The 25491-nt window shown below is 40.1% G+C and overlaps 1 protein-coding gene across 1 annotated transcript; it reads right to left on the bottom strand.

Annotated features, from left to right (window-relative positions):
- Positions 1-1065: 1065 nt before the first annotated feature.
- donson (DNA replication fork stabilization factor DONSON) lies at positions 1066-24331 on the bottom strand. Its single transcript, XM_080877189.1, has 12 exons — positions 23769-24331; positions 23567-23641; positions 23245-23439; positions 8437-8615; positions 7339-7414; positions 7166-7268; positions 6699-6801; positions 2925-3062; positions 2641-2839; positions 2470-2539; positions 2243-2373; positions 1066-1781 (listed from the first exon to the last, which is right to left on the bottom strand). Exons 1-12 carry the CDS (start codon positions 24189-24191, stop codon positions 1641-1643), a joined length of 1833 nt encoding a protein of 610 aa, XP_080733315.1. The 5' UTR covers positions 24192-24331; the 3' UTR covers positions 1066-1640.
- Between the last annotated feature and the right edge of the window lie 1160 nt (positions 24332-25491).

Genomic DNA, 25491 nt, shown 5'->3' on the forward strand with positions numbered 1-25491 from the left:
TCACTTAAATCACTTTAAGCATATTTGCACTGCACAAGACATAATGTGGATTGCACAACACTGGTCACTATATTCTTCATTTCCAGTTAATACTTGTACAGCTGCTGTTATTATGTATATATATATTTATTTATTTATATTTCTTCATACATTCTTATATAGTTCTATACTGTGTATTGTGTATTTTGTTGTACAGTTATTTTATTTTCAATTTTAATTTATATATTTTATCTTATTCTTTCCCAGTTAAATTTACCCTTCATTCTAATTTGTGTTGTACAGTTATTTCATTTTTAACCTTAATTTATATTTTATTCCTTCCTAGTTAAATTTACCCTTTTTAATTTTTCATATTTATTGCCTATCTTATTCATAGCCTTTTCATTTTTTTTTCTTTAGGTCACAAGCAGTTGTCTAAGCATTTCACTGCATATCGTACTGTGTATGACTGTGTACGTGACAAATAAAATTTGAATTTGAGATACTAACCCCAAGTTGCTCTCCGATGCGTCCGTCGAAGTGTGAATGTAGTTAGATAGCACTCAGTATAGATGAAGTGCTTGTGAGAATGGGTGTGATTGGGTGAATGTGGCATGTTGTATAGAGCGCTTTAAGTACTCCGAGAGAGTAGAAAAGCGCTCTATAAGAATCAGTCCATTTAAAGGAGCTTGCTTCTTCGACATTTTTAAGAGTTCTAAACAAATGTCTGTCCTCCTCCAGAAAATCTTATGTACGCAAACGCGCGTTGCAACTTCTTATCTGGTGCGCGTCTTTTAGTTTGACAGCACATGTGCACCTGTAGGACCACTTATGTGCTCTCCTGCATGTATTTAAGGAAAGAACTGTGTTTAATGGAGACTGTCAGTGACAGTCAATGCCCAAAAGGTTTTTGTTCAAGCAGTCCTGGCAGACGGCCTCGCTCTTACTTTCCTCATGTTCTCCTTTTATTTAACTGGAGTTGATAAATGACTTCATCCACCCATCTAATATGTTGAAAAAATCAAAGCAAGAAACTTGCTCACCATGTTTTCTTGATACTGCAGTTAATAAATCTTTCGAGCTCAGTAACTTTAACAATTTATTTCATCAGCATTCCAGTACCTGAAAACATTCCAGCATTTATCGTTGATAAATCTTGTATGAGAAGAAAGATTAAAAGTAATTGAGCAATATAGAGTTTAATAAATAATCACATCCGGTGCAGTGCAATAAAGTTTGCTTAAAAGAAACCTCAACATAAACAGACACTTAAGCTGTGTACATGCCGGAAGTGATTCGCTCATCACACATTGCTTTGAAGCTGGTGGTTGGTCGCTTGCTGACGCTCCAGGCCCCAGTTGCCCAGATACCACTACCCTGTAAATCAACAATATTCTTCATTCCCACAGGTAGCACTTCAGGCTTTCACCTGACGCCTGAAAATGAATAAACTTTTATTCTGAATCCCGTCTACTTCACATCACCAGTGGTTATTTTGCCCGCTGTAGTCGTGGAACACCCTTCACTTTCTGGTCAGCGTGTAGCTGTGAATCTCTTCCAGTATGCACACAGCGTCACAGTGGAATCTGAGTTTCAGGATTGCAGCTGTTAACTCAAATTAATGCAAACTTCTTTGTGTTGTGTAAACTCTCAGCACGTTCTTAGTTCTTCCATGTGTAGCTGTAGTTGTTCATGGTGATGTGTGTCAGGGCTGTCTTTCCCAGGGTGGAAGGCTGCTGCAGCTGCTGGATGGAAGCAGGATGGAGACCACAAGAGGACAGTTCTACCGAGGCCTCGCCAACCTGCAAAGTGTTCACAGAATAAATACCCCTACACTAATTCACACTTTCTCTCCAACTCCTATTTTAGAATAAATCTGAGGTTGCTAGCTGGCACTAAGTGCTGTGGACAGCACGTTGACACAGGTTAACAGACAAACAGCAAAACCAGCCATGCAAACTAGCTCGTTCAACATCTGCATTATTTAAATTACCAATGCACGTGCCAGAAACCTGAGCGCCTCAGTGGGTACATTTAGTAAATTATCGTGAATTAAGTGGCTGGCCCGACTGTGTGAAGAAGACAGAGGCTTCACACGTTACATGCAGATAACCCTGGTTATGGTTTAGGCATCATCTGCAGGTTGCTTGCTAAGAAGTAAAGTTGACATTAAAGTTGATTTGATCACATTCAGGCTACAGCTCATACATGCATGACATTCATGAATCAAACAAAAAGCAGCTTCATGTTTTCTGTGTGTTACCTGCTGCTTGGTGCTGTGTACGTTCATAACCGCGGTAGGAGTATGTGTGTAAAGCGCAGCTGAGAAGTTTCCTTTCTGCGCAGGCCGAAGTAACGTTAGGATAGCATGGAGAGACGAGGGGAGGACAGGTCCTGCAGTGTGGCAAGTACAAGTATACTGAACACTAACACACACAGTGGGAGCTGAGAACTGATACGAGACAAAAGTCTGCTTGTCCAGCTGCGTACCTGTGATCTCCAGACTGCTGATGTTCTGGTAGGAAGAACCAACTTGACTTCTCACGTTCACACAACGGCTCTATCAAAGCATAAATCACACACAGTGTCAAATTCAACTCAGAAGTATAAATGATACGTGAGATGGTTACAGACAGAGCTTCGTGTGTGTGCTCCAAACACCTTCAGAGTGTGCATTGTAGCTCCTCTAAAAGCACTGGGAGCCAACAGTGTGGGCGGTAACCCTGCCTGGGAGCCGGATGAAGCAACCACACCCTTCCAATTGATGAAGAAGTTGATGAGAGTGAAAGTGTGAAGTCCTTTCACACATATCACAGACTCAGGCTTATGGTCCACAGACATGACGTGGCCCTCCTTATGACTAGAGAAGAGGTCAAGGAGTTGTCACAGAAAAACACACAGAGTACATGTAAAACAGACTAACGTGACAGTGCTAATGAGGATACAGCTGTAGGGTGTGGAGGTCTGGCTTCTTGATTTTGTCCTGGACTCCCATCTCTTTCAGCCAAGACAAAGTGCTGTCTTCATCTCTGTAGTCTCCATCATGGTCTCCTCCATCAACTGTATCGCTCAGCTTGGAGCACCTATACATTGAGACCACATTTACACACGATGGCACAAAAACACCACAACAAAAGGTTCTTATGATGTCTGACTGATTACACTTGTACAATTTCCAGGTTAATAGTGCCTCATTTTTCCTTATGGTATATTTAAAGCATGACGACTGGTTATATCTAGTTCCTTCTACAGGCCTTTATGGCTTAACTTACCATCGTTAAAGTAGACTTTCATATGTGGTGCTCCCTGCTTCTCCTTGCTAACAGTTTTATGGTCCTTGGGTCTTTATCATAAAAATAACTAAACTTTTTACTTTTCTTATCTTTTGTAGAGTGCTTGTGTTAAGTCTGTAGGGTGCAGGTTTCTTTTTATTGCCCAAAAAGTTATTCCAGTCATTCCCCGTTTAATTAACATTTAATTTAACCTAATTAACAAGAATAATCCAGGCATCTGAGTCTCTTAAAAGTATTAGATCAGTTGTATCTGACGCATGAATATCCTAATCTCCACTGTGTATTCGGACTACCGAAGCCTCTGCTGCAATCTAATTAAATCCTTTCTTTATTCCTCTTGATTGGGTTGTGCAAACCATTTACATGAAGGGTAATCATACTACGTACTTGATTTTGCATTTGGTTGGTTTTTGTTCTAACAGTTGAGTTACGTGATGACCAAACGTGAGCTGTAGCAGAACTATGAAGCACACTGATGGATATTTTCAAACAGAAAGAATGACAGAGAGAAAACAGAACTGGAAGAACTTCATTTTAGCGTTAGCTATTTTGGTGTGCGAGGGATAATGTAGCTAACCCAGCAGAGCCCCCTTAATGCAACAGGAAAAAAAACAACAACTTCTAAAGTGTGTTCTGTGCATTTTGTCCATTTAGATTCGATCTTTCACCAAATGTTTCATTATTCAGTGGATAGTCTGAATTATGCTTATGTTAGGCATAGGGGTACCTGGTCATCATGCACATACAAACAGTCATAACCCACCAAGTCATTGAAAGTTGGGTTCAATGATATAGTAAGGCCAGACACTCCCTGGTGCACTCGCCTTGCTGTCAGCGGTCCAAGCATCCAGTGCAAAGGCCAGGAAACTATGAATGTTAGAAGAAACATCTGTAGTACTAAGTGTTGCCAGTACTTGGCTGCTCCATCCAGTATTTGAATCCATAGTGTGGTACTGCGCTTGTATGAACGTCCACACGAACCAGCTTCAGTGAATAATTCTGTGAGAAGGCGACTCCGCTGAGAACCGGAGTTCTGTCCACGCAGGAACCAAGAAAATGTGGTTCCATAAAAGTGAAATGTGAACCACGATCAGTTATTAAACATGCCAGCGATGGCATTACTCCACATGCTTGGTGTCGACTTCTCTACCTACACATTCTCTTACCCAAATTCTTCATTATTGCCATGCAGTTCTTTCAAACTGTTGCCTTCAGTTGCAAAGTTGTAATTTAGCACAGCCATTGGAAGCTTTGCAGGGTTGCTCTGTTAGCTCTCATATGTCCTCACTAGAGATGGACCGATCCGATATTACGTATCAGACCTAACTTACTGGATCGGATATCAAAAAGAAATAAAAAATGTAATCCGATCCATTAAATATCAAAAAAGCAGCTCACAGAACTTGCGACAACTCCTAACTCGGCTCATAACCGTAGCACGTGGGAGCAGTATGCATCACGTGATAGAGTGGCTGTGGTGCGCCAGACCTGTCGGCGGTCTGGTTGAGCATTTGTAGCCTTGCTACCAAACCGGCATTTCATCTCCGAGGAAGTTATCCCAGAGAGAAGTAAAGCAAGTGTGTAAGTTCATCTCTGAATGTTTGTAAAGCATTCCAGCGTTAGCGACTGCCTCTCTCTCTCTCTCTCTCCTGCTGCTACTTCAATCATGAAACTGATCAATGATCAGCTGATCGGCTTTTCTGTCGCGAGTCCGTCTCTCCTGTTTGTTTATCGCCCACTTTGCACCAGAAAGAGGAAACCAGCGGCTGAACAACAGCAGCTTGATAAGCTTAAACGTGTCTTTAATATTACTTTCTACACCAGGATCTTTTTCTACGCAGCTGACGGCTGGTAACTGTGCAGGGGCGGATCTAGCAAAGTTTAGCCAGGGGGGCCGATAGGGCATGAACAGGGAAAAGGGGGCACAGAGACATACTTTTCTTTCTTATTCTCATTTAAAATGTCTAGTTTTTAATAAATAATTATCTGACTCTTACACCCAAAGTTTTAATCTGATGTAAAATGTATAGAAGTCCATTACTGTATATAGTAACTGTTAAGTCTAATATACCCTAGTAAGCTATACTACTTTTTCCATCTGTGCAGTTCTGTTGAAGAAAGATGTTGAATCTATTTAATTATTCTTGAAAAATAATTTATTTCTGTGCATTTTTTTTTTCACACTGCATCAAATTAAAGTTGATTACGTCGATTAAGCATCATGAGGTGGAGGGTGGGGGTGGGGGGGGTTCACTATTTTCTTTTTTTGCTGGGAGTTTGCAGCCCTATTAGTTAAGTTGTTTAATATTTCTGCTAAGTACTATTTAAAATACCAGAATAGGGAGGATGGAGCAGGTTTAAGTTTATTAGATTGATCAGTGTTGCTGAACTATGAAATATTTTGGGTGCAGTGTGTTTTTTACATACAGGTATAACAGAATAGCTTTAGTGTTTGTTTGTTTATTTAAACTTTAGTATGAACTTATACAAAATGCAGCAATACATTAAAAAAAAAAGTTTCATTGATTAAAAAACACTATATCGGATTCATATCGGTATTGGCCAATATCCAATTTTATGATATCGGTATCGGACATAAAAAAGTGGTATCGTGCCATCTCTAGTCCTGACTTGGGCGCTTCTCAGTTTCCGCCTCGAGGTGTCCTGTGAAGCAGATCCCCTTGGTCTCCTTAAATCCTTCACTGCCTTGTTTGCCCTGCTGTACACTACCAGCCTGTACACTTTTATTGTGGCAGCAGGGCTGGTGTCTGGGATCAAATGTCTTGCTTCGAGTTTTGCTGCTGTATTCTGAGTTTGACTCCACTCAGGGCTCTTGAGCTGTTTTAATAAAATCATTTATAGAATCAGATGTTGTATCCTTCCAAGGCCTCCACATGGTGGGAGCCTCCAGGTCTGCTCATGAATGCAGATTCGAGTTCCACTCTTCCATATCAGCTGCTGCTTCTTCCGCTTCTTCTTCGGGGTTTAACAGCAGCTGGCACCCTTTTACATGCATTGCTGCCATCTTCTGTTTCAGGCGTTATTACACTCTTAAGTCCTGCTACTTATTCCTGCGTTTTTCGGGATCCTACAAAGCATCAAATGACGCATCTACTATTAAATTGGCTCATGGCCGCTCAGACATCGTGTTTGTCTCTTCAATCGTCTTTTTAAAAATCTTTCCCATCTGGCAGCTCCGCCAGATGTGAACTACCCAATGATTTTTCATTTTAAAAAAAGGAAGTATTATTATTTATTATTAGCTGTATGAGAAGTCAGCTATTCTAGAATGATATGAAGCTGTGTGGAAACTGCTGAGTGAGTCCAAACTGATATTTTACACATATTTTCAAAACAGTGATCAGAATCAGAACCCCGACAGCTCCCAGCCCTACTGAGCACAGACAATGAAAGAGCAGCACTTACGTGACCTCTTGTTCCTCCTGCTCCTCCTCTTGGTGAATGGTCTGCTTCTGTGCCTCCCTGCACCTCCTCTGTTCCTCCAGCAGAGGGAGGGTGAACTCTATACCTATATGGGTAAACTGATCAGTGAGGAGCAGCGAATGATGAAGCTGTCATGTCCTCTGTTCAGTCCTAACCTCAGGCTAGAGGTCTGACATTGTTTGACTCCTACAGCTAATTTTTCTTGTACTTTTTTATTTGAGTCATGTCTTAAAGAATAAACTACAGGCAAAGCTTTTTCATACAGCGGTCAGGTTTGTGGACTATTTTACTGCCACTACATGTCACATTTCAGACGAGTGGAAAGAAAATGTTGGTTGTCCACGCTGCCTGCCCGGCCGGCTGACAACAATACCTTATAAGCCTTTTACGGCTGTAAATGTATCAAATGGAAATTAATTTTGAGACCAAAGCTACAGTTCAGCTCTCACCTTCAGCCTTCATTGCCTCTCTGAGGCCCCTCGTTGTGGGGGAAATGAAAGCAGTGATGCTGCTGGATCCTCCAAGACCTGCTGCCCGGAACAACACTGTGAACTGACAATGAAACAGATGAGCTGAAGGACGGTGTTGCTGAGCACAGTTCAGATTGCATATTAACACCTACCTGATAGGAACAGAGGTAGAAGTACGGACACAGTCTGGCCTTTAACAGACTGTAGAGAGATGACAGACTGACGGACCTGAGCAACAAACATGGACAAAGGAAGGAGTGTGGGAATAATGCCACTGAATACATGTACAGTATACAGAACACAGCAGCCAGTGTTCAGCAGTTTCACAGTACACACAGCATTCATTTGACTCTGGCTGCATAGAGTATTTTGAATTACATAAAAGACCTCAACAAGGCAGCACCTGTTCCTGGAAGCTCCACTAAAACCTTTACTGGATACAGGCTGGCGTTAAAACACCCGTTTCACTTTATAACTACACCTGACCTGTTTGTCACAGCTACAGTAAAGTTACATTCAAACTCACAGCTGAACACACGCACACGTCACCTGGTCCAGGAGATACAACAATGTCAGAAGTCTTTTTGCAGAGCATCACCATGGAGCTCCACCTAAAAATGCTACTTCATTGTGTGGCTGCTCTTACTTGGCCATGAAACACTTCACTGTACAAAGGTTCATTTAATGTGCAACCCTGCTGTGTGAGATTTAACCCCACCTGTGAAGCTGGATTCAGGAAAGAAGTGTTTAAACATGTTTAGCGCTAGTACAGAGCGTGATGTCACTGGGTCCGATGGTTAGCTGGCTGCTGCTAACAGACTGGGTTTGTGTTAGCTAACTGTGACAGAGCTGATAACTCGGTGGAAAAAAAGGTCCCTGATACTAAAACACAGTCTAAGGAGGTCATAACTTCCTTCTCTCTCTGACAGATTTATTGGGGCTACTCAGCCTAACAATGACCTCTTTCATCTACATCTCTTCGGACCTCCAGTGTAAAGATCTCAAATCTTAGAATCAAGTTCAGTTTTTTTTTTAATGATTCATTTATCAATAGGACATATCAGTGAAACCACCTATCAGTCAGTTATACATAAAAATGGCTGCAATTCCTAAACAAACAATATTTTTATTAAAATCCGTCGAGTTAAAGCTGAAAGTCTGTGATTCAATCGCATCTTGATTCATTTAAAATCAGGACAGAGAGAAAAATGAATCATTGCAGTAAAACCTTGTCACCCTGTCAGCCTCACCATTCTGTCATGAGACTCTGCTGTATTGTTGCATCATGAGCCCAGGGGGCGCTCTTGCCAAAGAAGCTCCTTTCAGTGTTGATCCTAGGGAACAGAGACAGCCAGGGTATGGAGGGATGCTGCCAGTAGACCAGGCTTTGCTGGAAGGCACAACGTAGCTCTGAGCAGGACCTGGGATCCTATAGCAGGCACAGAGACAGGTCGGGCTGAGGAACAAGCTACTGAAGAACCCAAGATAAACTAAGAGCTGTCGGGTATCCATATCAGCATACTTTATTAATACCTAAGGAAATTATGTGGGTTACAGTTGCTCCAGTAAAGTAACAGTAACAGACGAGTGGGGCTGCCACGATTAGTCACTAGTCACGAGTATTAAAATCGTCGACGACAAATTTGATAGTCGACGCGTCGTTTGAAGCTTTGTAAGATCCCAAAAGACGCAGGAATAAGTAGTAGAATTTAAGAGTGTAATAACGGACTGAAACAGAAGATGGCAGCACTGCATGTACAAGGATGCCAGCTGCCGTTAAACCCTGAAGAAGAAGAAGCTGTGTCCCACAATTCATAGCGCAGCCCAGCGCAGTTTCCAACAATGGTGGCAGCTAGTTAGTTTTAATATTACTCTTATTATTCTTTCTGGGTCACAAAATAAACGTTCAACATATTTTCAGGCGAGAATGTAGCTGTGGAAACCTCAAATATCTGCTCAGTTTATCAAGACACCACATATTTTCAAAAGCGCTCCGACGTTTTCGGAGACGTCTGTTACCCACTAGCTCGATAGCTAACCGGGGGCTAGGCTCACTAGAGCCGTGAGAACACCGGACTCCCGGCAAATCGTTTTCAAACCCACCGCTGTCTTTTGCTACTCAGGTTAAACAGGATATATAAGTCATTCAGATAACTTACAAATGTTATTGTTTGGCTTTTTTTCAGTATTTTATTTGTTCCTGAGTAAATCGGTTTGGCTGAGATTAAAGTTTTTACACAGCTGAATAAACGTCAAGCAGACAGCTGATTATCAGAAGTGTGAGATGCTGGAGAATTTACTCCGGTGTCCTGTTATATTTTAGATAGTAAGGAGCAGACGGCTGAGTTTATTAAACTCCACTGAAACAACCTGCAGATTTCATTAAAATTTAATTCATCTTGTCTTTACTTTTAGTTAGCACATACGTAAACACTTAAAGCTGTAAGCTAATGATAGTTATATAAGAGCAGATGCTGCTGGTGCAATAAGCTGTACGTTTTACGTCCAATGGATGATGATCTGATTGGTCGACTAATCGCAAAAATAATCGGTGACTAGTCGACTATCAAAATAATGGTTTGTGGCAGACCTACAGACGAGATTATTTAACGATACAGTATGTTACACATGTGTATTTAGTTCTATACTTCTGGAGATAATTTGTTCACTCTGGTGCTCTTAAACTGGTGCAGATTAATTGTCATCTGGTATTGACTAATAACAAATACACACATGCATTTTGTGTGATAAGCACAAGTATTAAAACCTAATGGTGAAATAACTAGTAGCTCAGTGTTCCAACATGCAGAAGAAGCAACTGCTATTGCAACTAGAGATTTGAAAGAGCCGCTGACCTGAGAGGAAAATCTGGACCCTCAATGATTACGAAGACTATGTGAAGTAGGGCTGGGCGATATGACCCAAAATTCATTTCTCGATATTCTTTAGCTGGATGACGATATATATCTCGATATTTTTTTAAAGCCATAAAGTAAGAACAAAAAGAGAGTTCTTAGTCAAAGCTGTGTCCCAGATGTCACACAGGCACTTTCATTATCATACAGCACAGATGTACATGAAAAAATTACTCAGAAATAAATTATGAGCATTTATTAAATAATAATGCTCCATAAATAAAAGAAAACAATGTTGTTTTTGTGCATAACAAAAAGCTCACAATTGTGCAGTCAAAACGTGAACTAACAGACGCTGAGCATAATAACAAAGACCATAGACTTCCGCTATGGTTCGCTGCTGAGCAGTCGCGTGGCAGAGCCGCTCCTAACTTTCAAGAAGTTCACTACTAATTTAATCGAATTTACATCAAATTCTAGCTTTACTGGAAGTGCCAAATTCAAAAAAAAATATATACGATGCCTCCCAAAACTACAAAGCAACACTCAAAACAGCAAAAGCCTAACCTGGTTCAAGATCCGGAACAACAAGCTAGCGAGATCACGGAAGATGAGCTAACTACGGATGCTAATGCTAGCGAAGTTGTCCCGACATCCGTACTTCAGTTAATGCAAGTAGACTTTGGGAAAAGATTTGATATTGTGCTTGCCGAAATCAATGCCGCAAGATGTGATATACAACTTCTGGCAAACCGTGTCGCGCTGGCAGAGGACAGAATTGGAACAAACGAGGACGACATTGCTGCTGTTAAAGCTACGAATACTTTGGAAACGAAGTTGGAGATACTAACACGCAAGGTAGAAGAGCTGGAGAATGACAGCCGAAGAAATAATATTCGCTTGGTGGGTCTCCGTGAAGGAGAAGAGGGCACAGATATGTGTGAATTCCTAACTAAGTGGGTCCCAGAGGTGCTTGGGATTCAATCTTTCCCAGTACCCATAGTGATTGAGCGAGCCCACAGAATCGGGAGACCCTGGGATGTTTCAAAGTCAACAGTAAATCCAACACGGCCCCGCGAGGTGTTAATGAAGTTTTTAAACTCTGCTGATAAGGTTCGGGTTCTAAGAATCGCCAGGCAAAAGGGCAGCGTACTTTATGAGGGCAAGAGAGTCATGTTTTTTCCAGATTTCTCAGTGGAGCTCTGTAAACAACGAAGGTTGTTTGACCCGGTAAAAAAAAACCCAGCTGTTAACACTTCGCATCCCGGACCTCCGTTTTGGCTTCATCTACCCAGCAAGGATTCAATTTCAAATTCAAATTCAAATTCAAATTTTATTTGTCACGTACACAGTCATACACAGTACGATATGTAGTGAAATGCTTGGACAACTGCTCGTGACCTAAAGAGAACAAAAAAGGAAAAGGCTATGAATAAGATAGGAAATAAATATGAAAAATTTAAAAGGGTAAATTTAACTAGGAAGGAATAAAATATAAATTAAGGTTAAAAATGAAATAACTGTACAACACAAATTAGAATGAAGGGTAAATTTAACTGGGAAGAATAAGATAAAGATAAATATATAAATTAAAGTTGAAAATAAAATAACTGTACAACAAAATACACAATACACAATATAGAACTATATAAGAATGTATGAAGAAATCTAAATATAAATAAATATATACACAATAACAGCAGCTGTACAAGTATTAACCGGAAATGAAGAATATAGTGACCAGTGTTGTGCAAAACCAAAGTCCAGAAAGTCCAGTTGTTGATAACCTTTCAAGGGGACCGACATATTTTTGTTAATCCATCTGAGGCAAGTTCATATGTACAACAGCTCAAGCCAAATGGACAAGAGAACGTTACGACCTGAAAGGCAAATGTTCACTTACCGGTAAAGCTTCTGTTGTCATGATTGTAATGTTGGATTTAAGGATAATTTCATTCCAGGCCATATAGTTAGTGAATAACAAATATACTTTGAGTATAGAAGTGTCATGGCCTGATTTAATTCTTTTTCGTTGTGGTGGCAATTTACTGTTATTATTTTATAATATCTGACCATCCACTCTTAGTTAACTTTTCTATTTTATTAGTTTTATTATTAGAGAGCGGCTCTGTTTTCTTTTGTTTGTTTGCTTTTTGTTTTTTTTCCAGAATTGACTATTTCTTACTTTCTGCATCTTTGGTACCCATGGTAACTAAATCCTGGTATGATAGTATTGTTATATCAGATCACTCCACCGTTTCCTTTCAACTAAATTTACCTAACTTACCATTATTTACCACTAGATGGCGACTGCAATCTTTCTGGTTAAAGGATCCAGAATTTTTAGAATATATTGGAAAGCAAATAGATTATTATTTTGCTTATAACACTACTCAAACTACGGCGACTATAAAATGGGAGGCCTTTAAAGCTTTCCTGAGAGGGCAAATGATCAGTTTTACAAGCTTTTTAAAGCATCCGGGATGGAACTGGTTCATTTGGAGAAAAAGATAAAAGATATTGAGGAAGAGATATTTATATCCAAATCTAATGCTCAAATTCTAGAGTTAAATAAACTCAGAGCTAAATTTAATATTTTGTCATTAAATAAAGCTACTAAAAGTTTACTAAGACTGAAACAGTCACAGTATGAACAGGGTGAAAAAGCAAGTAAAATACTGGCTTGGCGTATTAAACAAACTCAGGCTGAAAGAACAATAAACTCTATAACTACAGATGAAGGACAGATCACAGCTGATCCTAAACATATGACTCTTTTTGTACTTTTTATAAACAGCTATACAAAACTGAGCATTTAAAGTCATTTTCATCAAAACAAAAAATCTTTTTGGATCAACTGCATTTTCCTAGACTACCAGAAAACGATATGGATGAACTAGAGCTTAATATAACAGTAGAAGAAATTACTAATGTTATAAGGAACATGAAAGGGGGCAAAACTCCTGCACCTGACACAATACCAATAGAAATATTTAAAATATTTAAAGATAAATTAATCCAGCCTTTATTGGATATGCAACACATTGTAGTTCTTATAGACCAATCTCACTGTTGAATTATGATTACAAGATACTTTGCAAACTATTAGCTATAAGGCTAGAGACACTCTTGCCTAAGATGATTCATTCAGACCAGAACGGCTTTATCCAGGGGAGGCAGGGGTTTCACAATATACGGAGGGTCATGAATATCATTTATGAGAAAAAAGAGACAATGCGTTAATCTCAATGGATGCGGAAAAACACTTCGACAGGATCGAATGGCCGTTCTTATTTGAAGTTTTGAAAAAGTTTGGTATTGGAAACAGATTTTTTAAATGGATTCAATTGATATACTCCAACCCTCAAGCAGAGATTTTAATTAATGGTCTTTTTTCCGCATCATTCAGATTATATCGTGGAACTAGACAAGGGTGCCCCTTGTCACCTCTCTTGTTCACCTTGGCAATTGAGCCTCTTGCGATGGCAATTCAGAATCATAAAAACATATCAGGAATTAAAGTAGGCAATGTTGACCACCGTATTGCCCTATATCAGGGCTCTAGACTAACTTTTTGCCATGGGCGTACCGGTACGCCTAACTTTAAAAAGTTAGGCGCACACAAATTTTATAATAATTGATATAATATAATGTGTTTTTCTGGATACACTGTGCTTTTTCAGCATTCAAAGATTGATGACACCGTGTCAGAGCACTGGCTATGAATTTCAGAAGGATCAGGCCTTAACAGAAAAGTTAGCAATAGTTCTTTTCCTATTACAGCTACATCCACTTCTGTCGTGCCTAGGCTGCTCACTAGGGCTGGGTATCATCACTGACTTCTATAATCCATTCGATTCCGGTTTTCAAAGTCCCGATTCGATTCAACTTAGCCTCAGACAGTCAGAAATATTATAATTCTGATCATTTATCAGTACTGACTTCATCAGAATTGTGAACATCACAGCAGATGCCTTTGTGTGAAAGTAACTGAGAATAAAACACAGAAAAACATGAAGGAGATTTTCCTGGTCTGGCTTTTTATAGCAGATAACCTTAAAAATATTCTACAATGTTCTGCATATAAAATATAAATTTCTTCAGCACTGAACAACAGAAAAAACAGGCTTTCTTGTCCGAGGTCATTTAAGTGAAAAAAAGAAAAAGAAAAAAAAAAGACAGCAGCCACAGCGCTGTAAATAACGGTAGACTGGTGGGTAATAAGCGAATGAATAATACAGAAAACAGAGATTGGAGACGGGAAACTGTTCTTGAAGTACAGAGAGAGATAGAGAGAGAGCTAGCTGTGCATGGAGTGTGATTTTAATAGTCGTGGAAGCAAAACAGCAAAATTCATGACGACATTGATCAAATGTGAAGCGCAGTTTGCTGCTTCTTTTAGTAAGTAAGTAAGTAAAATTTATTTATATAGCACATTTCACAGATAAAAATCACAAAGTGCTTTACAGTAAGATCAGACATACAAGTTAAAATTAATTAAATTAGTTAAAAGCCCGTTTGTATAAAAATGTCTTCAGCTGCTTTTTAAAGGAGTCAGTAGAGTCTAGAAAGCGTAAAGACAACGGCAGAGAGTTCCACAGCCTAGGTGCCAGTGCCTGAAAAGCCCGATCCCCACGTGTTTTAAATCTAGTACGTGGGACCACCAGTAGCCTCTGACCTGAAGACCTAAGTGCTCGGGATGAAGCATGAGGTTTCAACAGGTCAGAGATATACTGGGGAGCTTCACCATGCAGAGCTCTAAAAGTTACAACTAAAATTTTAAAATGAACCCTAAAATTTACAGGCAACCAATGAAGAGAAGCCAAAACTGGAGTAATGTGTGACCTCTTGTTTGTACCAGTTAAAAGTCTTGCCGCTGCATTCTGAACAGACTGAAGGCGATCCAGAGCTGATTTGTTAAGACACGTAAAAAGACCGTTACAATAATCCAAACGAGAAGAGATAAAAGCATGAATAATCATCTCAAGTTCTGCCTTTGACACCAGTAGCCTGAGTTTAGAAATGTTTCTTAGATGATAAAAACAGTTCCGGACAAGTTGTTTAGAGTGTTTCTCAAGAGACATCGAACTGTCAAATATAACACCTAAGTTTCTGAGACTCGACTGAAATGAAGGGTCTAAAAAACTGATATGCTGCCTAATTTCTGAGAGCATGTGATCAGGTGCAATAATCAAAGTTTCTGTTTTATCTGCATTTAACTGAAGGAAATTGTCATTTAACCATTGTTTGATTTCTGACAGACAATTATTTAAACAAGACAATTTATACAACTCAGAAGCTTTGAAAGAACAGTACAACTGAATGTCATCAGCATAGAGATGATAAGAAATATTATTGTAACGTCTGATAATGTGGCCTAGAGGGAGGATATACAGCAAAAAGAGAATAGGACCTAAAACAGATCCTTGAGGTACCCCAGAAGACAGAACTGATGTTTCCGACAGCACATGATTTATACAGACAGTAAAGGATCTCTCAGATAGATACGACATAAACCATTTTAAAACAACGCCAGTAATCCCAAACAAGTCCTTCAGCCTATTTATCATGATGCTGTGATCAACAGTATCAAAAGCAGAGCTGAGATCCAACATAACCAGAACAGTGTACTCTCCAGAGTCTGCTGCCATCAGAATGTCACTAGACACTTTAAGCAAAGCGGTTTCAGTGGAGTGCAATTTGCGGAAACCAGACTGGAAAATGTCCAGAACATTGTTCTTTTCCAAAAAGTTTATAAGTTGTTCTGCAGCTATTTTTTCCAAAATCTTTGACACCAATGGAAGTTTTGATATTGGCCTGTAACTGCTTGGAAGAGATGGGTCCAAATTTGGTTTCTTTAATATTGGTTCAACAATAGCTTGTTTAAAATAGCTGGGAACTGAGCCAGTATAAAGAGAAGTATTAATTATTTCCAGAATACAGGGGCCAATAGAATCAAATACACTAATGAAAAATGATGGAGGAAGTACATCAAGGTGGCTTGAAGTCAGTTTCATTCGACCAAGCAGAGCACTGATGTCCTGTAAGGTAACAGGAGTAAAAGAGGACCAAGTATCAGAGGTAAGCAACGTGTCAATGTGATACTGAGAGGATGATGGAGAAATATTAGACCTGATAGCAGCGACCTTATTAACAAAATAGTTTAAAAAGTCATTACAGTCAGATTTAGTATAGACTGGTACATGAGGAATATCAGGAGAGACAATGTTTTTAATTGTATCAAACAATACTCTGGGATTTTTCTTTTTTGAAGCTATTAAATTAGCAAAATATTCCGTTCTGGCATTTTTTATCATGTTGTTAAGTGAGAAAATTGATTCCTTGAGATGTACCCTATGGACCTCAAGCTTGGAAGCCTTCCATAAACGTTCTAATTTGCGACAATATCTCCTAAAATTTCGAATACTTTCATTTATCCAAGGGCAGAAATTTGAAGAATGGACAACATTTAGTTTCAGAGGTGCCACCGTATCTAAAATAGATTTACATTGATTGTTAAAAGACAAAATAAGTGAATCCATATCATTTTGAGCCATGCGAGGGACAAACATGGCAGAAAACCTTCTAGCAGCATCTTGGTTTATAATCCGCCTTTGGATCATCAATTTAGGAGGTGAAGGATCCACGTAAAATGACAAATTAAAGAATATACAACTATGGTCACTCACATGGACATCTTCCACACATACATCATATATATTTAAACCCAGGGAGAAAACAAGATCAAGAGTGTGGCCCTTCGTATGTGTGGGGCCAGAAACATGCTGCTTAAAGTTAAAAGACTCAGTGATAGTGATGAGCTCGGCAGCAGTGTTACAGGAAGCGTCATCAATATGAAGGTTTAAGTCTCCCAATATTACAACCTTCTCCAGTTTAATGATCGATGTCAGAAGATCGTTAAATTCAGTTAGAAAGACCCCAGCAGGTCCAGGAGGTCGATAGATTAAAATACAATAAAAGGTTTTCAGAGAACCGACCTTCATCATCTGTGACTCAAATGAAGAGAAGAAGTCCGAAGTCACCAGTTTGCATATGAGTCTGTCCTGGTAAACAGCAGCAAGTCCTCCACCACGTCCTAAAAGACGCGGAGTTCCAATGACAGAACAGCCAGACGGGCAGATTTCATTCAGGTGGACATAATCCTTATTTTGCTGCCACGTCTCAGTCAGACACATAAAACCTAGAGACTCTTTGATAAAAAGATCATTTAAAATAAATGATTTGTTCGTTATAGAGCGAACGTTAAGCAGGGCGAACCGAATTGATGACGGTTTATCTGCGGAATCTACAGCTGACTGCAGCGGTACTTGAATTAAACACCTGTGCAAACCTGTGGACCTGCCGGACAGGGCAGCGACTCCAGAGTTGGAAAAAACCTTGATCGATGAGCAGACGTAGCTGTCACCAACAAAACGGGAAATGGATGACGGACACAGAGTGAGCAAACTGCTTTCGAGCCATGGGGCTCGGGTCCCAGGCGGCAGCGTAACATCCCCAGCAAACGACAGGAGAGGAACTGGTCGCAGACACCGAGAGTCACCCCACAGCAAAGCAGCTAGCCTCCGGTACCTTCTCCGTTTCACCTGGACGCCGGCCCTCGTTCCCCTTTTTCGTCTCTTGAGGGTGGAAATGCCGCGGGTTGTGCACAGTAGCACGCAGTCAGGTGCGGAACACTCCAGAGGAGGAGAAAAAGTTTTTCTGTAGCTGTCCCAGCTGTCACAGTAGATCTCCATTGAGTCTTTGATGTTTAACAGTGTATCCCGATCATAAATTAAAGCAGCAGAAGAAACGTCAGAATACAAAAGAGCAAAAAGTATATTGCAAACGACAAGTGACGGCAGTGAAAAACTACACTGTCGTCTCCAACGAGCTGTAGCAGCAGCGGCAAAGCCAAACACAGGCGCCATTGCTGTACCCTGCACTTCCTGCACTCAAGGGAAGTGCAGAACCCACGCTCTGACACGTGAGTGTCGTCTTTTGCTGCTGGCTCGGTGAATTTTGGTTGGAGAGACAAAACCTGCAGCTCAGAATCAGCGCAAAAAGACGTAATCACAGGGCGGACCGGACGCATCAGGATCGCTAAGCTCCGACAGCGGGTGAGAAAGCCGAGAAAGACAAAGTTGATTCTGATGCATTGGCTCTGTGTTTACGTCTTTGTGTGGAGTCCATGTACCTGCTCTCGTTTGCTGTTTGGTTGTTGTTGAAATGGTTTTGTGAGCTTTAATCTGAGAATCTAGCGTTTCTGGCAAAACACAGTTATATTTAAAAGTCGATTCAGGATTTAATGAATTGATATGGCTTTATTCAAGCTACTCACCTCCCACTTCCACCTGCACTTTCAACTGGACCACGGCCAATCAGAGAGGTCCCGCCCCTTACTATCTCTGATTGGTTTAGTCCACGATAGGGGCAAAATGTGTGTCTGTTGTTGACCACAGGGAAGGTTGCAGATTTTTTTTTTTTTTTTTTTTTGCTACCCGAACAGTTGGTCGCACAGGTGCAACCAAATATTTTTTTTTTAGTCGCACCACTGAAAAATTTGGTCGCACTCTAGAGCCCTGTATATGCAGATGATGTGATCCTGTTCTGCACTAATTTAAACAAATCAATACCATCCATATTAAGTCTCATTAATACATTTAGTACATTTTCGGGTTATAAAATAAATTTTGATAAATCCGAAATATTATTTTTGAATAAAAATGAACGACAAAATCCTCCAATCAACACTCCCTTTCTGCTATCTCAAATTCAAATTTTATTTGTCACGTACACAGTCATACGCAGTACGATATGCAGTGAAATGTTTAGACAACTGCTCGTGACCTAAAGAAAAAAAAAAGAAAAGGCTATGAATAAGATAGGAAATAAATATGAAAGTTAAAAAGGGTAAATTTAACTGGGAAAGAATAAGATAAAATATATAAGTTAAAGTTGAAAATAAAATAACTGTACAACAAAATACACAATATACAGTATAGAAATATATAAGAATGTATGAAGAATTATAAATATATATATATATATACACAATAACAGCAGCTGTACAAGTGAACATGGGTTTACTTATCTGGGTGTGAAATTAACTCACTCAACTGAAAATATTCTGGCATCCAATTATAATTCCTTAACGACGTCAGTTACTACACTTCTAAACAGATGGATGAAACTACCTATATCTTTAATTGGTTGTATTAATATACTAAAAATGTCAATTTTGCCAAAATATCTTTACCTTTTTCAATCAGTATCTCTCTCTCCACCAAACTCTTTCTTCTTAGATTTGCAAAAACTATTCCGAAACTTTATTTGTAACAACAGAAGACCAAGACTCAGAGTCTCATTACTATACCTTCCTTATGAAAGAGGGGGTTTACAACTTCCAAATTTAAAGTGGTACTTCTGGGCTGCTCAAATCAGAGCGGCAATGTTTTATTTTGTTAATGAGCAGACTTCAGTGTGGGTTTCTATGGAATCCACAGAAATCAAAATTCCCCCGAACTTATATCTTTACTCAGCCGACAGGAAGACAGTAAATAAGCAAACTAAGAACCCCTTTTTAAAAAAAACACTATAATGATCTGGTTAGAAACACATAACTACTTGGGAGAAATGATACAGCTGTCTAGGTTTACTCCGATATTTGAAAATAACAACTTTCTTCCTGGTAGGGCGGATGCAGGTTTTAAATTTTGGTTTGATCAAGGTATAAGAAAAGTGTCTGATATATTTAGGAATAATACTCTTATGTCTTTTGAACAACTTAGAAGTACTTTTTCTATTCCTGTCAAACATTTTTTTAAATTTCTTCAATTAAGAAATTTTATCTTAACCACAGAAGGTAACAGCTTAGAAATCCCCACCTACTCCTCTCTAGAGAGCACAGTTATAAAGCATCTAAATGGGAGAGGCCGAGTTTCTGCATTGTACAAATTATTTATGGGCAATTCCAAAGAATCAACACAGTCTATTTTAGAGGCTTGGAGGAATGATTTGCAAATGAACATATCTGATGATGAGTGGTATAAATCATGCTCCTTGGCCCAGAGTAGGGATGGGTATCGAAAACCGGTTCTTGCTGAGAACCGGTTCCCACTGTTTCAATTCCTTGGAATCGTTTGCCACTTTTATAAACGATTCCCTTATCGATTCCAGTCGCCCCGAATGACGTCATCACGTTGAGTAACGTCTTTTACCCAGTAGGAAACACGGCGCCTGAGCGGCACAAACGCTCAAAAGTTTGGTTACACTTTATGAGAAAGGATGACAACAGGGCAACGTGCAATACTTGCAAAGTAGAGATTTCATCAGAGGGAGGAAACACTACGAACATGCAAAAGCATTTGCTCAAAAAACACGCGATTGCGTTCAACGAATGTCGTGTTTTTGATCCGCTCCGGACTAGCGAAGCTCAACCCAGCAGCAGCGGTAGCGTTTCCACGTCCTCTCCCGTTAATACTGCAGGTAACTAATCAATTAGCATTGCACATTATGTTAGCGCGATTTACCTTATTACAAAACCTGCTATTACTGTGCGTTGCATTTAGATAACCATGATGAGAGAGACAGAGTCTGGCTGGCTCAGATGCTGGCAGTTCTCACTGCAGTCTACCGGTAGCGTCTCCTTTCAGGCCAGGATAGACGAATGTCACCGAGCAGTGTCTAAGTTTGTGGTCAAAGACTTGCACCCATTTGCCACAGCAGATGCCCCCGATTTCACTTTGGTAAGTGAATGTGTTTAATTGTAGGCAGGACATTACTGGATATTCTTGTGTAATTGCTACAGAATAATTTATGTTAAACTTTGTTATTGCTACAGGAGAATATTTATTTTATTATTTTACATATACATTTTTTTTTCCTGGGGACCCTGTGACACCCCATTGAAGAGCCGTAGGCTGTGGATCTCTTAAGATCTCACTGTTGGGTTTGTAAGGCCATGTTACTCCTAAATTTCTATCTTGTTCAAAGAGAAGATATAAAACACAGTTCTAAGCTAATCGACTTTAGTGTTCTCCTTTTTTAAAAAAAAAGAATCGATAAGAGAATCGATAAGGAATCGAATCGTTAAACAGAATCGAAAATGGAATCGGAATCGTTAAAATCTTATCAATACCCATCCCTAGCCCAGAGTCAGACAATTAATGTGCAATCTCGACTACTTCAATATAAATGGTTAACAAGACAATATCTTACTCCGTCAAAAATGCATCATTTTAACTCAAACATCCCAGACTCCTGTATTAAGTGTGGAGTGGACAGGCACTTTATTTCACTGTATATGGGACTGTCCACATGTGAAAATCTTTTGGGAAAAGGTAATAAATCTGTTGAGTCAAATTATTGGTGATGTGATTCCACTTCATCCTAAAATATGTATTTTAAATATATACCCGAATAATTTTGTACCTGCTGCAAACAACAGAGCTCTGTTAACGACTGGACTTGTGGAAGCCAAGCGCTGTATTCCTGAGTTGGAAAAATCAAAAAATATGTGGACTATCTCAGTGGCTTAATGGACTGACATCTATACTAACTATGGAGAAAATAACTTATGCATTAAGAAATAAACTGGACAAGTTTGGGGCTCTATGGTCAAAATTCTACAACTTTCTGGAGAACTGCAGCGTGCACGCTGTGGACTTAACGGCCTGAAACTCTAACTTGATTTGTATATCTGTCCTTCCCTTTTGTTATGGTTTGCTTTGTTTTTGTTTCTATTACTATGTTGTTTCTGTTGTTGTTGTTGTTGTTGTGGTTTTGTTTTTATTTATGTATTTATTTATTTATTTTTAATGCTCGCGGTGCACCATGTAAAACCGGTTAAAACCAATAAATAAATGTTAAAAAAAAAAAATAACAAAGACAGATTTCACAGCTGCTCTGTTCCCAAGTTTACTGCGCGACTGACAGCCTGGAGTTTGAAATTGGCTTCATAACCACGTCTCTTAACAGGTGCCATTTGTGGTGCTTATACGCACACAGTCCGGTAGTATTGCGTTGAAGCACAGTACGTATCACTCCGTAATGCTCCGACAATCCATCAAGCGGTGCAGCTTCGTAGCTACCAAAGTCGTACTACAACATTTTTGACAGATTGCTGAGCGCCGTGTAGCACATAAAATCGGTTCACGGTCAGTAAGCACAACCAGAATTCATACATAAGGTGCACTGTCGATTTTTGAGAAAAAGAAAGGACTCGAGGCCGTGCAGCCCACGTGCGATGTGAATGCAACATTACAGACAATCCCCACTGTGGTCATCAATGTAACCAACCAACTGATCTACCCCACAACAGCAGTGATCAGTGAGATTTTTGGCAACAAAATGAGCACCCACAAGGAGCAGTACCCTCCATGGAGAAGGAAACTAGAGGCCAAGGTCAAGGCAGCATAGAGGGAAGTATCGGAGCTGCAGAAAGGTGTGATAAAGGAAGGGATGTCTAAGAAGTACAGCAAGCTGGTCATACCTGATCATCAAAGACTCACAGCCTTGGCTAGCAGCTTGAAGAGGTACACCAGAGAGATCGAAGCCATGAAAATCAAATCATCTGAGGTGTGAGGTGCTGGAGATGGAGCAATATCGGAAGAGTATACAGCAGAAGGACACAACCCGTGACAGCAATGCTCAGTGTTCAGTGGATCTAAGAGCGGACCACAGCAGCCTCTCTGAACGGGATCCATTAAGCATCACAGCGGCAGACATCCATGAAAGAGTCTCAAGCATGAAGCGTTGGGCAGCACCAGGCCCTGAAATCATCCACGCCTACTGGCTAAAGAGCTCATTTATACAAAATCCCTACTAATGACAGCAGGGACCTGCAATTTTCATTATTATTATAAATAATAATTATTAAGACACACATCTTTGTTTTAGACTGAGACTCAGAATCATCAAACTGATCCAGGTTTACATGGAAACGGTGACACTGATCATCTCTGTTATTCTGTGATATCATTTTTTAATTTGGTTACAGAAAAAATAATCTGGCTGAATAAAAAACAAGATTTTAGGTTTAAACATCTGAAGTAGGTCTAAAATCGAAAAGTCGTGAGATGGTGAGGGCTCAACAAGTGCTGAAAAAAATATTTATTTGGAGGGCTGTAACTGGTGTCACTGGTGTCTCAACATATGTGACTATTGTGTGCCTGTCCATCTTCCACATGTATGCAATGAGCCTACCTGTGGACTGTGTGGCAGGGAACTGAACTGTGCCCTGCAGTGCTGGCTGAGCCCCTGAGCTTCTTCCTGAGCCTTGAGCTGCTCTGCCCATGAAAGGGAGACCAGAGAGGTCAGGAGGAGACGAGTCTTCAGGCTCCAGTCTGCTGGATACTGGGTGCACACAGGAGCTGCAGTGGGAGCACTGGCTTGGGGGCTCTAGAAGGACAGAGGGGAATCCTTTGAATACACGGTTATACACTGCACAACAGAAAACCTGGGAAAAAGTGACAATTCTCACAGATATGTCAGTCAGCATTTAAAAAAATACAGAAAAAATTCCCACCTTTAGCAGGGGGCTTTTAATATGCTCCGGTTCTTCTTCCAACAACACATCACTCTCATACAGAGATCCAGATTTCTGCAGCAGGACACAGACAGGAAAGGTAAGAGGGGGTCCTATAGTGTCTCCCTTCATGTTTACATCTCTACCACATAAACACAGGAGCTTTCTGATGATACGGGCGGTGCAAAGGACCGAGACCAACCTGGCTGGAAGCTTGTCGGTACTCCTGTTTTTGTGCCTCATCGAGCCTGAAACTGAGAGCCAGATCTAGCGTGCCTTCTCTCTTCGATGATTCTTCATCTCTCTCATTGTTTGTGATCCCGGAGCTATCAGAGTTTTCGGGGTTACAGCTGGCGTCGCTGAAAGTCAGACGTTTCTTCTTGGGACTGTAAGTGTTTTCTATTTTTGCGAACGGGTTCCTGCGTTTTATTCCAACCCCGGAATGGTTCTGGGCGCCGGAGAGCGGTTCCGGGGAGAAAGTCCGCACGCACGTCGGAGATGAGCCGCTTTGTTCGGGGCGGTCTGTGGACCCGGCACCGGTGTCGCTTCGGGCTCTTTTGCACCTCATTCGCAAAATTTCCGCTGGTCGCTTGAAGCTGGGTGAGTATCCAAAGTGTTCCGACATCCTGTGGAGATGCAGTTTGGCCCAAACAATCCGCTTTTAGCGCTGTTTCCTTTAGAAAGCGCAGGACCCGCGGCTGTTTTTGTTTTGCGCTTTCTGCGCTGTAAAAATTTGGCGCGCAGCGTGCTGACGTAAAGAGTCCCCGCGTGATAATGGCTGTGAAAAGGAGCTAAACGGACGTCATTTGCTTACGTTTGTTTTTGTGACGCACGTTAAAAATAAATACACAATAATCTACAGTGTTAAATGCAATTATTGTATCTGTTGGAGCCTTTACTCATCGGGAACTTTGGACATTATAGTACGTCAGGATGTGACGTCGTGTCGGGTTTTACTACATTTGAATTGTATGATTTAAATTAATAATTTAATAATAATCAGAGACGTATACACAAGGAGATGTTGTAATAGTTTGAAAACTTGAGGGTTTGTGGAAAGACCTTTTCAGAAAAACACAAGGCAAAGCCTTGACTTCCGGCTTTGACTTCTTCTCTTCCTATATCGGCGCTTATGTGGCGATACTGTCTGAGTGGCGACGCCTATCGTCCAGGAGAATACTGCAGCGGTTTCCTGTGCCTTACTGGCGGATATACAGTGACGAGTACCTGGAACTTAGAGGGGATTTGAGACAAATTTAACGTAGCCAGCTTCGCACAGATCTGCAAATGTAAGCTGCTTTCAAGTTCCAGTGTAAAGCTGGGACATTTGGGCTTCCATTGTATACCTGCATTTTGTTTTCAGATGAAGTAGTCTTTTCTTTCTAAAAAACAAACAAACTTGAAAGCGTGATTTATCATTGCAGACACTATACAGTAGCCTGTAAAGGTTAGTATATGGTTTAAATAATCTGTTGTTACATGCTGAACGCTCTTCTGTGGGGAAAAGCCAACCAGTGCTCAGCTGCAGATAGAGGGAACAACATGGTTGTATCATCCTCTCGAGTGAGTATAGTTTTCCTTTTCAAGATCAGCTCTATAAATTCGCTATAGGCTCCTCTTGTTCATGTGTATCTTTTATCAGTTTATTTATTCGTTTCTTTTTGTGTCATTTCAGTTATTACATTATGTGTGGTACAGGGAGTGCATAATTATTAGGCAAGTTGTATTTTTGAGGAATAATTTTATTATTGAACAACAACCATGTTCTCAATGAACCCAAAAAACTCATTAATATCAAAGCTGAATGTTTTTGGAAGTAGTTTTTAGTTTGTTTTTAGTTTTAGCTATTTTAGGGGGATATCTGTGTGTGCAGGTGACTATTACTGTGCATAATTATTAGGCAACTTAACAAAAAACAAATATAT

The sequence above is a fragment of the Rhamphochromis sp. 'chilingali' genome, assembly GCF_963969265.1.
Source record: "Rhamphochromis sp. 'chilingali' genome assembly, chromosome: 3".
Taxonomy (NCBI): Eukaryota; Metazoa; Chordata; class Actinopteri; order Cichliformes; family Cichlidae; genus Rhamphochromis; species Rhamphochromis sp. 'chilingali'.